This window comes from Miniopterus schreibersii (genome assembly GCF_964146895.1).
Source record: "Miniopterus schreibersii genome assembly, chromosome: 5".
Classification (NCBI taxonomy): domain Eukaryota; kingdom Metazoa; phylum Chordata; class Mammalia; order Chiroptera; family Miniopteridae; genus Miniopterus; species Miniopterus schreibersii.
Window position 1 is genome coordinate 4,033,113 of NC_138106.1, and position 13,151 is coordinate 4,046,263.

General features: G+C 55.3%; 2 protein-coding genes across 3 annotated transcripts in view; one reads left to right on the top strand and one right to left on the bottom strand.

The window, feature by feature from the left end:
* CSTB (cystatin B) overlaps window positions 1-4,164 on the top strand; it is a gene marked incomplete at its 5' end in the record, with an annotated part of 37,121 nt that extends 32,957 nt beyond the window's left edge. Inside the window, 3 exons of one of the 2 annotated variants that reach the window (XM_081139086.1) lie at window positions 8-190; window positions 2,802-2,903; window positions 3,785-4,164. In XM_081139086.1, the coding sequence (XP_080995212.1) occupies window positions 116-190; window positions 2,802-2,903; window positions 3,785-3,913 (306 nt within the window). In that variant the 3' untranslated portion in view covers window positions 3,914-4,164. Of the gene's footprint in view, window positions 1-7; window positions 191-2,801; window positions 2,904-3,784 lie in introns of those variants that run through there. The other variant, XM_081139079.1, reaches the window with a different exon arrangement.
* A 5,145-nt stretch (window positions 4,165-9,309) lies between these two features.
* The window catches only part of LOC308558037 (pyridoxal kinase), a 28,119-nt gene continuing 24,277 nt past the window's right edge, over window positions 9,310-13,151 (bottom strand). The window contains exons 10-11 of the mRNA XM_081139075.1: window positions 12,160-12,226; window positions 9,310-11,924 (exon numbers count right to left, since the gene is read on the bottom strand). Coding sequence (XP_080995201.1) covers window positions 11,812-11,924; window positions 12,160-12,226 — 180 coding nt within the window. The 3' untranslated portion in view covers window positions 9,310-11,811. The remainder of the gene's footprint in view (window positions 11,925-12,159; window positions 12,227-13,151) is intronic.

The following is a 13,151-nucleotide window of genomic DNA, read 5'->3' on the forward strand; positions in this document are numbered from 1 at the left end:
CATCCTGGCTGACTTAAGGCCAAGGGCCCTCTGCACAGGTAACCACCCTGGCAGTTCACTGCTCCATACCCGCTGCTCCTCCGTGTGCTCAGCTCCTCTGTCCCGCTGCATCAAAATGAGCGTTCCGAGACTCGGTGGGGTGTCGGACACCCGGCCAGTCGATGCCGAGATCCAGGACATCGCCAACAAGGTACACGGGTCGGGTCCCCCAGAGCTTAGGGTCGGTTCCTGTCCTGTGGCTGAAACCCCCGTGGCTAGGGGTAGGTTTTGGACAGCCACTGAAGGGCCTCGACTTCTGCGGACAGCACACAGGGGCGCTCAGAGGGAAGGGCCTGATGTGTTTGTCCTCAGGCGGTTCAGTGGGAATCAGAGACCAGGAGACAGAGCAGGTGGGGTGCAGGGGAGCCGTAGTGAACCTGGGGAAGGGTATGCAGGGTCCTAACCTTCTACTCTTACTCTGGTACTACTTGTGTAAGTTTGAAATTAGTTCCAAATATACGGCTTTTAAAACCAAACAGAAACCAGGCTGGGATGCAGAGGCAGAGCCTGGTTCAGACCCTGGGCAGCGAGTGACCCCTGGGCGTCAGTTTCCTCCTCTGTAAAGGGGGCATCACTAGGGGGCCTTCACAGAAGGTTCTAGGGCAGGTGGGATGGTGGGGCACAGGAAGGCTCGGGTTCCGAGTGAGGAGACAAAAAGTCAAACCCACCTTTCTCCTGGGAGTCCCTGCTGCTTCCCTAACCCGACAGTGTGCGGCCACCCGTCTTTGCTCAGGTGGTTTACGCCATCTGACCACATAAAGGGCGATGAGTCAGTCCCATGAGACTGAAAAGGAGGAATTTGCAGGGACTGGGTGATGAGCCATCTATGGCTGGGGTTCCTGGGGCCTCCCCCACACTGCTCTCTGAGCCCAGCTTTCCCTTGCTGTTCTGATTTCCAGGCCTAAGAAATTCCTCACTTGTTACTGGAACTTTGTGCATAAGCTCATTCAGGAGAGAGGAGTTGCTGTCTTGGGGCTACTTAATTGGGTGTTGGTCACTTGAAAGTGACAAGAGGGCAGTCACCATTGCTGTTGGGAGGCAGGTCTTCAGGTCGGGCCTTTAGCTGGTGGCTCTTAGAGGACAGGGGCAGGGACACCATTTGTACTGACTCTTCCCCAAGCAGTCTGGGCTGCAGGTGAGAACAGAGGTCAGAGAGGGAGCCCCGCCAGAAGGATGTCAAAGTCCCAAATTCTGTCTCAGCCTCCTGGAGGAGTGCCCACCAGTCCTGACCTTGGCCTTCCCCTGCCCTCTGCTGCCCCCTGACCCCTTGAGGGCTGGTAACTGGCATCTTCCTAACCATGCCTGGGCCTCTTGTGCTCCCCTTGGCATTAGTCCAGCCCATCTTTCTCCTGGTCAGCAGCAGGGTCAGTGAACTCTCACCGCAGGTCATGGCATCACCTGCATTTAGGTTTTCTCACCATTCCTTGCAAACCGCGGGGGGCTTTCCTGCCCCCACTCCTGAAACAGGCCAAGAGGGAGGCGGTTCCTTCCCAGGTGCCTGTGTAGCGGGTTTGTGTGTCACTCATCCCCTCAGGCTTGTCCACTGTCAGCAGGGTGAGATCCCTGCAGACCAAGCAGGGCACCTTGCACGAGCAAGGGCGCTACAGGTAAGCGCTGAGACACAGGCGGGCCCGCAGTGAGAACCCTGCCGGCTGCACAGAGGGCAGAGGAGCTGCAGGATGGGCCTGCCTCCCCCCGCCTGACCCTCCCTCCTGCCCTGAGCTGCCCTGACTCCAATCTCCTCCCCCTTCCTACCCCGAGGTAGAGCCCCTCCCTGAAGGCTCTGGGAGGCCAGCAGCCTTTCTTCCTTTGCCACAGTGACTCTCTTGCATGTAATGAGGGTGATCCCCCTTGGCCCCCTTCCACCAGCAAGCCTGCTGCCTATAGCAGCGTTAACTAAAATCCTCTAACCCTCTAGAACTAGTCTGGTCACTCCATCCAAAGGCAACATGCTCCAGTGCCTACCAGTTAATCTAGGTAGCACTCAGACACCTGGAAACTAGATTAGGTTTTAAATTAAGAAAAAACAGCCAACCAGCCAACCTGCTCTCTCCTTCCTCCATGTAGATGCTCGGCTAATGAGAGGCCAAGATCCTGGGAGACAGGAGTGAGCCAAAAGTATGGTTCCTGTTTGAGACCTAGGATCAGGATGAGCCTCTGCCCAAAGGCACTACATCTCAGGGAGTCATCTAGAAATGCAGGAAAGCGCCTTTACCTGCACAGCACTTCCTCCGCTGCCTTATCTGTTACAGGAAAACCTAGGAACAGCCTAAGTGCCCCGTAGGAGAAAGTTAAGAGAATTAAGGCACATCTGTAAGATGGAAGATTAAATCTAAAACAAAAATTAACTTTAGTGAAATTCTAAACTGTTTTAAGTTTAAAATAGTAATTAAAAATTACATAGTCGTCCAAATGAACTGTTTGTGGGTGAAGTCAAAAAAGAAAAACAGGGTATAAGCTTGTATATAGGTCATAATGATGAAAATCTAAGCATTTCCCACACCTAGAAGAGAAAGGGCATGTGGGAGAGTGAAAGCACACCTCGGGAAGGGCAGTGGGATTCCGGAATTGGTCGCTGCACTTTCTCCTGAGTGCGACCAGTGGGACTCGTCTCCATGGCCAGGAGCAGACACCTTGTAGAGGTTCTGGAAGGGGCGGGCCACAGAGGTGGGTTGGTAGCATTGCCCAAGGTGGCCGCTCCTGTGGGTCAGTGGCCCTTGCAGGAGGGGAGACACCGAGCTTTCCTTCCCTCTGTCCCCCAGGTGAAGCCCCAGCTGGAGGAGAAGGAAAACAGAAAGTTCTGCACTTTTAAGGCGACTGAGTACAAGAGCCAGGTGGTTGCGGGCATGAACTACTTCATCAAGGTGGGTGTCGGCTATGTGGGCGCTCACGCAGTTGGGGGTCTGTAGGTGCCAATTCGGGTGCTTAAAGGGGGCCCTGGAGCCCTGGCTGGCGTGGTGCATTTGATAGAGTGCGGCCCGTGCCCCGAAGGTTTTCGGGTTCGATTCCCGGTCAAGGGTGGGTACCTGACGGGCAGGTCCAATCCCCAACCAGGTCGGGGCGGGTGCAGGAGGCAACCAATCCATGTGTCCCTCTCACATCCATGTTTCTCTCTGTCCCCCCCTCCCTCTTTCCCTTCCCTCTAAAGAATCAATGGAAAAAATATATTCCAATGAGGAGTAACAAAAAGTAACTAAAAGATAAAGGGGTCCTGCGGCAGCCCCCGCCTTCAAGGGGCTCTTCCTCTCTCCAATGAGTGTGCATGCCCTGGCCAGTGCGCTTAGTTGGTGGGGAGTCCTCCCTGCACCAAAAGGTTGCCTGTTCGATTCCTGGTCAGGGCACGTGCCCAGGTTTCAGGCTTGATCCCCAGTAGGAGGCATGCAGGAGGCAGCTGATGGGTGTTTCCCATCGATGTTTTTCCCTTTCCCTTCCTCTCCCTCTCAAAGTCAATAAAACCATTTAAAAAGTAGTAAAAAATAAAATGAGCGTGCATGCACGCATGCAGGCCTCCAAGGAGGAGAGGACTGAGCCTTTCGGGAAACTAAGGGCTCTGAGGAGCAAATGTAGGGTGCCAAGGGTGCTGGCTGGGGTGATGGGCATCTGCCACTCCTGAAGGAGGAAGATGGGAATGTCATCAGCCTGACTGCCGATGCCCTGAAGGGACACAGCCTCCCACAGTCCAGTCAAACATGGGGACTTGGGGTCCAAGGCAGCACCTGCCCCCCTCACCCGACTCTCTTTGCAGGTTCAAGTTGGAGATAATGACTATATACACATTCGCGTGTATGAAAGTCTCCCACATGAGAACAAGCCCTTGGCCTTGCACGGCTATCAGACCAACAAGACCAAGCAAGACGAGCTGGAATATTTCTAGTTCTGAATCTTGAACTAAGCCCGTCATCCACGAGGTTCTATGTCGTCTGTGATCACATCTGGGTCCTGAATGAGCGATGTCTCTACACTGTGCCACTGTTGATGGAGGGGCTGTTCTGCACCAATCTGGTGTCTCTATTTCTGATTTTAATAGTGTGCTTTTCCTCCCAATCAATGATGTTAACTAAACTACTTTCAAAGAGGGCTTAGGTTACCTCCAAATACATATATTTTTAAGTCTTTGCAAATTTCCTCCTTTGTTTTGGAATTTTTTTCTTCATGTGAAACCATAATCACTAGGTAGATGTGTCCAGAAATGTTTGCAAAGTCCTTTCATGACCACGCGCTGGCCTGAGCCAGCTGGAGACCCCTTCCCCGTGAGGAGGAGAGCCCAGCAAGCTTGCCCTGGGTCACAGGAAGTGGGTGGTGGGCCCAGGATTCCAGGAGCCCATTTCAACCACAGCTCTACACACTGTTGCTGGGATTCTGTGTCCTGTCTCCAGGCCTTGGTTTCCCCACATAAATAAGAGGATTTGAGGAAACCAATTCTGGACCATGAGCTCTAGACGTGCTCAGACACAATCACACACTCTACATTTCCATAGCTATACGCAGATGCAATGACACTGGTACCAGTGTGTCCTGCAAACCTGCTGTGCAGACGTCCTGAGCACCGCGAGCCTGGGAGGCCATGAGCTCATCCACCGAGCTGAGCTGCATGTGCTCAGAGCCTGAGCATCTGGCAACAGCATGTTTGTTTCAACAATGCTCTTGGTTTCCACAGGGGTCATGCCCACAGTGAAGTCAGACCACTGGTTGTTTTGCCCAATGTGTTTGTATGAAGTAGAATTCAAGAGTGCCCCAGAGTAAGAGTAATGAGTGGTGAAATTTCTATCTGTGTGGCTCAGGCTCAAGGTAGATGTGTACCTGAGGATTAACAGGCTCTGACACTTGTGAACCCCGCGTAGCTTTCCTGGGGCGCCGGACATTTGGTGCAGGGGTCAGGCTGTCCGGGTGTGAGGTCGTGAAGGGCATGGAGGGGTGGGATGGTCAGCATGCAGAGCCTGGAGTGCAGCAGTAAGGAATCTCTGAATAATGAGCTGTGTGTATGCCAATCTGTCCATGAACTGTAGGAATAAAACACTTTCAGGAGACGCTCTTAGTCTCAGCAAACGGAGTCAAGCAAGTTTTCACTGAAATGAAGACCTAGCACCGTTGCTACTTGGGACTTCCAGGGACAGACAGGGGGAGATAGCATTTGGGTGCTCAGCAGGGCTGACAGCCCATGCCCTGCAGGCAGGGAGCCCCCAAGGACACAGCTCTCACTGCCCGTGTGGACTGAGTCCGGGCTGTGCTCCCAGGGTGGTAAGACATTTGGGAAATGAGAGAGGTGGCAGTTACACAAGGCTGACGTCTAAATGCCATTGGGCTGTGCACTTTAAGATGGTTCTGTGTGCTCAGCTGGTGTGGCTCAGGGGTTGAGCATCAACCTGGCATCCAAGAGATCACAGTGCCATTCCCTGTCAGGGCACATGCCCAGGTTGCCAGCTCCATCCCCGGTAGGGAACATGCAGGAGGCAGCCGATCAATGACTCCTTATCCTTAGGTGTGTGTCATGTGACTTTGACCTCAATAAAAACATACCGCAGGACAGTAAACCAGAGCCGGTTTGGGGAACACCTTTGGGAGAGGATTTGGGGAACAAACGCTACTCTGGAGCTCTTCCACCTGCCCACCAGGCCCAGCATCTCCTCTGTCCACTCTGGGCCCTGGGTGCTGACCTGTGGAGATGACCTCGGTTTTTGTCCCCTGGCCACTTGCTGCAGGGATCACCTCTGGGACTCCAGGAAATGCCCTCCCTTCTACAGGACTCTTCTTTGGGTTCTGGTAACTGGCCTGCTAGTTAGCCCTTCACATGAAGCTGGTAATGACTCTCCTTCCCTCCATGTCCCCCCAGGAGTTGCTGACCACCCTGTCCCTTTTGGAGTGCTTATAAATGGCCTCTTTACTAAGCGATCCTCAAGTCACTGGTCAGGGCCATCTAATTCCCCAGCTCCAGGAAGACAGTGATCAAGGGACCCGCCCAACCCCTGAGTCACAAGCCCTTGGTCCCCAGCTGTCCAGGTAGAGGCAGTAAGCAGCACAGGGCGGTGAGGGTGCATCTGAGAGGTGAAGCCAGGTGCTTCAGACAAAGCAGACCACCTGTCCTCCCGCCCTCTCCTTGCCCTTCTCACAGAGCCCGAGATACCTGGGGCTGAGCTAAGGATTACCTCCAAAGGTGTGGGAGGGTGTATAGCACCTGCTGAGCTTGTAGGACCGGTGCTGTCACCACTCAGGTAGGAGGGAATTAGAACCAAGGGGCAGTGACAGCTGATCAGTGACGAGCTGGTGCTCACAATCTGGCAGGGATGGGCCAGGAAAGGGAGCCCCACCCTCCTCTGATCCCTGGGCGGATCTTGCAGGAGCCCTGACACACAGGGCAAGCCCAGGATGGAGACCAGAATAGGTCCGGCAGAGAGGGGACCTGGGTCACGGCGGGCAGCGCAGGCCAGGCCAGGCCAGGCCCTTTACTTACGAGGGAGGTGTTTTAAGGGACAGCAGTGACTACGGCTTGGTTAATGGGGTATAGGTACTGCACAGATGATTAAGAAAAGGGAATCCTATGGAGAAAAGAAATCCTCACACCACCATTATTGCCATGAAAATATTTATTTGTGGAGAATCGTAAATCAACAGGAGCAGCACACACAGACTCTACAGTGCTGACAGGCATTTTACATTTACAACACGTCCACACACTTGCAGTGGGCAGGGCTGGTCACCACGGGGCCAATGCAACCACTGTCCGAATCTCACAGAGATCGTCCCCCTCACAGCCGCGACCCAGGCTGCACCACAGCCCCTGAGAAGCCTCCAGATCCCAACCTCCCTTCCTGGAAGGACCAGGACAGCATCGGCGGGGCTCCGAGTCACCCCCTCAGGCTCCTGCTGCTCATTTTGCAATTATTGGCTGAAATGCCAACTATAATTCTAAATTAGAAGGTACACAGCTATAGCGTTACAGCATTCAAAACACCCTCGGCCTCCCTGGAGACTGAATTCCTCTCCAGTTCCCTAAATATTAACATCTACCCCTCCCATCAGCAAGACGAGGGTTGCAGTGTGGGCTCAGGTGGAACCACAGGGGAGGGCTGGCTCTCGCTCTCCAGCCAGCTGACTTGCAGGCCTCGATGTCCCAGCTATGCTGGGCAACCCACGGCCTCAGGAAGGTGTCTCCTACAGAGCGGGCTTCCCGTCACACAGGATCGGAACTTGCCCGTCGTGGTGTGGGGCTGGGGCAGAGGGAAGGTGGCAGGTCGGGGGCCTCATTCTCCATGACCACGGTGAAGCTCCCCCCCACACCCTGAAGCAGGGGTCAGACGTGGGCAGGAAGCCTGGCTTGAGCCCAGGGCTCTGCTTGGCTTGGACAGTGGAAAAGCTGTTTACTCTGCCAGCATTTAAAAAGAAAATTCTAGGTGGAGCCTTTCACTAATATAGTTTTAGAATATTCTCGAAGAACTAAAGTTACTCATTGATTTCTTACTAACAGAGTGAACATATTGTGTTGTGAGCTCAAATCTCTAATGAAAGGCAGGAATGTGGTTTGTAAGACAGTTTTTGAATCAGTTAAGCAGGAAACACTTTGCAGCGAGAATAAGCTGCAGACGTCCACAAGGAGACACATGCACTATGAGAACTGTGAGCGCCCCTGTGGCAGCTCCCTGTGGGGGCTTCAGGACACAGGCAATGGGCGCCGCTGGGAGGAGCCTGTGGGACACAGCAGGGGACGGGACACAGGCAGGGTTCCCACCCCTGTGCACCCCCGCAAACTGCAGAGCCTGGTTCCCTTTACCAGACAGAAAGACTTATACACTGAAGAAACGCCCCCAGAAGCAGAGCTGATGTCTGCCATCTACCAAGGACCCCTCCTGCCCACCACCCCTCCTCCACTCTCGCTGACCCCTGCTGGCAGAGGCTGGAAGCGCGTGGCCGGATTCTGAAACCAGAGCTGTCTATAAATCACACGCAGGATTGCATGACGCTCCTCTCACCTGCAGACCTGCCGGGTACCCGATTCTGCGCCTGCCACAAAGCAACCGACCACAGCACACACATACCACGCCTGCACACAGCCCCAAGGTCACACATGTACCGGCCCTCGGTCAGGTTGAGGACGGCCTGACAAGCGCTTGTGGGCAGAACTGCAGACAGTAGGAGGTCTCCTGGGGGAACGATGTCCATCCTGACCAACACGCCCCAAGTTCAAGGCTTCCCTGGCTTAGGGCAGTGGACCTGGCCTCCCAGAGCCATCCTCCCCGGGCTGGGGGTTCTTCTCAGTGCCCACTCAGCTTGTATGCCTGCCATGCATCCCCTAGGGACACAGGCGATGGCCCTCTTGGGAGTCCTAGGGCAGACAGCCTCAGAGGGTGAGAAGGGAGCCCCTGCAGCCTGGCAGTGGGAGGTGGTGTGGGATGAAAACAGGTGGGCTCAGCCGCACTGCTCGGCTGGTGGGCAAAACTGGGTCTAGGGATACGTGGCTCCCACCCAGACTCAGAAAGCCAGGCCACGCTCACAATGTCCCCATCTGCACAATATCCACTCTGCTCACTTACAAACTCCCCTCCCCTCCTCCCAGCCCAGGTGGGTGCTGGCGGGGGGCTTCTAGGTGGAGATGTGTGTCAAGGAGGCCCGAGAGACCAGGCGGGTGGCAGAGAAGGAAGTCGGGGTGCCACCTATGCTGGCACTGAACACAGCGCAGTCGCGCAGTGTCTCTGATTCACACAGACGTGGCCCTGACACCCCAGGCAGGCAGGTGATCCCATTCAAGGGCAGGAAGGACCAGGAGAGGGTGTGCACAGTGGAGGTCCAGTGGCCAGACTACGCTTCCCTCGTTTTGTGCACATTTCAACTGAGGAGTGAACAGAGGTTCAAGCTGGGACAGGAGTGGTCCCTGGACATCCATCATCCCAGCCTGTCCCACCTCCCCGCTCTCCCTCTCTCCCCCAAGTCAAGGATGCGCCCTGCGCTGAATCCAGGGGGCCTCAGCACAGGGGCGGGCTTCCCCCGTGTTTCTTTCCCACATGGATGACGGGGGGTGGTGAGGTGACTGTTCCCCTGGGACTCGGGCATCACGGTGCGGGCCATGTGCTAAAAACACCCGCCACGTACTCAAAGCAGGTGCGCCAAGGAGGGCTCAGTCCGTTGGAAAACCAAACATTTAAAAGGTTGGCTCTAACAAGTGTAAGAACAAACAAACAAAGCATCATTTGTACCATCACGGACATATATTGCAAAAAAGACTCACTCGGTTACCTTGGCAGCACTTGGCAAGGATTTAAGACTGGTTCAAGAAAGGAATCATATTTTATAATTCATCTTTATGGACTACAGGAGAAGGTTTGAAACAGTGGCAAGTACTGAAATCTGCACTCTGACAACAATCTCCCACGTTAACAGGAATTATCATAATTTTGCAGATTAGTAAGCTATGGAAAGTAAAAACAAAGATCAATCCTAATTTGGACCTTATCGGTATGAAAAACTACCGCCAGGGGCCAGGGTTGAAATCTGGATGGGGATTCTACACACAGGCAGCCAGGGCCTCAGCTGTGGGCGTGACAAGCGGCACATGTGGGTAGATGAGCCCAGAAAGCTCAGGCTCAGCAACGCGGGCGTGGGAACGTGGAGCTCGGCCTCCCGAGGAAGCTCAGGTTTCCACAGGAGCCTCACACCCTGTGGAGGCTCCCGGGGTCCCCAAGGTCCTTCTCTTAGTACAGACAGCTCAGCCCCTTCTCCCCATGGTTGGGGCTTTACAGCCAAAGGGCACAGAAGAGAAAGTCTCAGGCCGCGCCTGGTTCATGGCTGTACAGAAGCTCCACGAGGGACTAAGTCTCATCAGTCTATGGGGAGCATAGGGAAGTAAAAGAACAAAACCGAAAGTGGGGCCAAGCCCCTGAAATAAAACTAAAGAACCAAGAACCGAGCACTGTCCGCGGAGCACGCTTCCCTTCACGTTGGCTGCACACAGGGCATAGGCCCAACACCCACAACCTCACTTTCCAGTGGGGTTTCAGCATCTCACGGAAGACAGATTCATTTGGTTCTTTGCCCAGCCCTAGATGGCTCTCACTATTGAAATAAAAAAAGAAAACCTTTTTCTCATTGGCCGTCTCCCCAGCTCTACTTCGCAGGGGCAGAATTTGCCATTAAAGGCCCAGGGCCCTGGGTGACTCTGGCTGGTCCCTACGAGCACCCTGTAGGGGATGCTGCACCCCCACCAGGCTGCAGGCCACTCCCTCCTCCTTGCCCAGTGGACCCTGCAGGGACCAGGAAGCAGGGCTCTGCCCCTGAGCTCTGAGAAACCCGGTCCTCGGATACAGGGGCCGAGTCAGGGGCAGGTGCTCCGACCCTGTGCACAGGCCACGCGAGCACTACTGCATGGGAGGTAAGACACTCAGGAGTGGGCAGTGGGCGAGGAAACAGCAGAATGGTGCTGGGAGCTCCATGGAGAGTGGCATCCCTTCTTTACAGGGTATTTTCTACAAAGTGAAGACTGTGCTACTGGAGGTGTGCAGGCTCCTGCCTGTGGGCACGGAACCGTGTGTGGGGGGCAAGGGCTGCCCTCAGGAACTTTGTTTCCCAGGGGCCACATCAAGGCCCCCGTGCCTGTATCTCCCTTTCCCCTCCAGGTTGTGGGCTCCCAGGACATGCAAACCTCTGCACCCTGAGAGTAGGGGGTGGGGGAATGCCTTCGAGGCAGGCTGAGTTTTTGGAGAGGGAACCCCTGCCTGCAGCAAGGTCCAGGGCACCCCAAAATTCTGGGCAAGTGGAGCCAAGGAGGTCATGTTGGCAGTGGACAACTGGACTAGTGTCAGGGCCTAGGGGTGAACCGTGTCAACTGTGGGAGCAGGTGCCCTCCTCTGCCTTCCATACCTATCTGAACACTAACCCTCATGGCACGATGCATGTCACCAGCAGTGGGTGGCAAACACACAGTGCATGACCTACTGTGCCATAAACTAGGTGAATTTTCCAGAAGGACCCCAATGTGGCATCTTTCCAGACACCCTCGGCCCTGCACCAGCCTTCCCTTTACTGGCATCTCCACACCTTGCTCAGCGGGGCCCTACAGACACTTGTGGGTTACAAGGTAGTTCTGCTCATACTCGTGATGAGATTTGTGGACTGACTGAATTTTCGGGGTCCTGGGAAGGTCCCCTCCAAAGTGACTGTGCAGACCTGTGGGTGTCTGGGCCAATGGGCATTATCCTGTCCACGTGGTGAAACAAACGCCCAGGGGCCTACCCCTGAACAGCAAAGTAGGAACAAAAACCCTAAAGCAAGAACCAGGAGGGAAGGGTCAGAATGACAACAAAGGCATTTGGCATAATTCACCCGGACGCAAACGGTGAACACAAAACTCCTGCTCAGACACACACAGATACAGCCCACACCCGACTGCAGCCAAGGGCCCAGCTCAAGCTGCACAGGGTAAATTCAATGGTGGGAGTCCATGTGGCCCTCTGGGGGCAGCAGTCCCTCCCACCAGGTACCCAACCCCCAGCTGGGGAGGATGCCCCCAAGAGGGTGACCACCAAGCTGGTTTTCCAGGGAGGCCCAGGAGCCTCTGTCGGGGAGGGAGCTGGGTCTGCAAGTTACAGATTTCTGTGATCACTCTGTTATTTTTAAAAAGCACGACTGGCACGTTTTCACAATTAAGACCAGTTGATGCTGGACACACAACAGAAAAAAAATACCAAGTGTAGGTCACAGCTCTAAGGCAGACGTTACATTTCTCACAGGGATGGAGAGGGAGACGCCGACACACTGTGTCAGTCAGCGGGTGGGCCCAGGAGGCCCTCACAGCACCGTGGCCTGGACAACAATCTCCGGGTTCTCAATGTCCCTCTTGCTCTGGACCATCCTCAGCTCCAGCTGGGCCGGGCTGGGCTTGCGGCCTTCCCCGGCCTGGGCTACAGAACAAACAAAGCGTTAGTGTCTGGGCAGGGCAGGGAGATCGCCTCTGGAGTTCCCGGCTCAGCGGGGAGCTCCAGCCGTGGCCCCCATTCCTAAAGGCCAAGGCCAGGGGGACAGCAGGAGCCACGGGGACCCCATTCACAGCAGAGTAAGAGCTGCCTCTTCCCCTCCCACCTTTCTACCCCAGGCTCTCAGGAATGCAGAGGTGCCCCACGGGCCAGCCAGTGGTACCTTTTGCACACTTGATGGTCCGCTGCAGAACGTGGTGCATGGCTGACACAGTCTTCTCACAGGCCACCTGTGGGGGGAGGAACCACTCAGCCCCTGCCACACTCAGGACTGTCCACTCACCGTGTTCCCCACAGCTGCCTGCAAGAGCACTGTCTCCACCCTCAGTCATGGGGCGCTGGCCTGGCCACATGCTCCCCCAACTAGCTGGGCCTTCCCCGCACAGAACAGCCAAGCAGATGCCTGGCTAACTAACTAAACTGCCCCCTCTGGACCACAGACAGCTCTGGGGAGGGCTTGTGACTCAGGACCCTCAATACTGCCTGGCATGTAGTAGGTGCTTAATAAGTGTTTCTGGTTGGAATTAATTATAAAAAATCTACATGGGAAATACCTCCTGCCCCGAGGTTGACCACGGTCATCGGGCACAGTCAAAGTCTCACAGACTCCGGGCTTAGCAGGTGCTGGGAAGCGAGCAGAACTCCCTCCCTGACTCCAGGACCTGGAGCTTCCCCCAAGCCCAGATTCTCCCTTCAGACACCCAGCAGCGAGACCTCCTCTGGCACCACGATGCCACTGCCTGGACTAGATGGAGCTCCCGCTGCTGCCAATCACACTGGCAGGTCTGCTCTCAGGGCCGGTTGCCCATCAGGGGAGGCAGGAGGGGGTGAAACCGGAAGTCTGGCTCCTCTCTCCTACCCCTGCCCCCCACAACTGCCCTTCCCACATTCGGGGGACAGCAGGCCTTGCACACCTGACATTTCTACGTTGATCCAGGACAGACCTGCCTGTCGGCTGATGGGGCGTCACACAGAATGACTTGATAAGGTACCATGAGGCTGCACACGACGCAGGAGGAGCTCAAACACTGTGCCTCTGGGTCCTGAGCTGGACCGGGAAGCGCACAGGAGAGACCTCGCACCCCAGTTTACCAAACCAGCCCAGCGACTACATTTGAGGACATGCTCGCACTGGCCACTCTGCTGGAGAAGGCT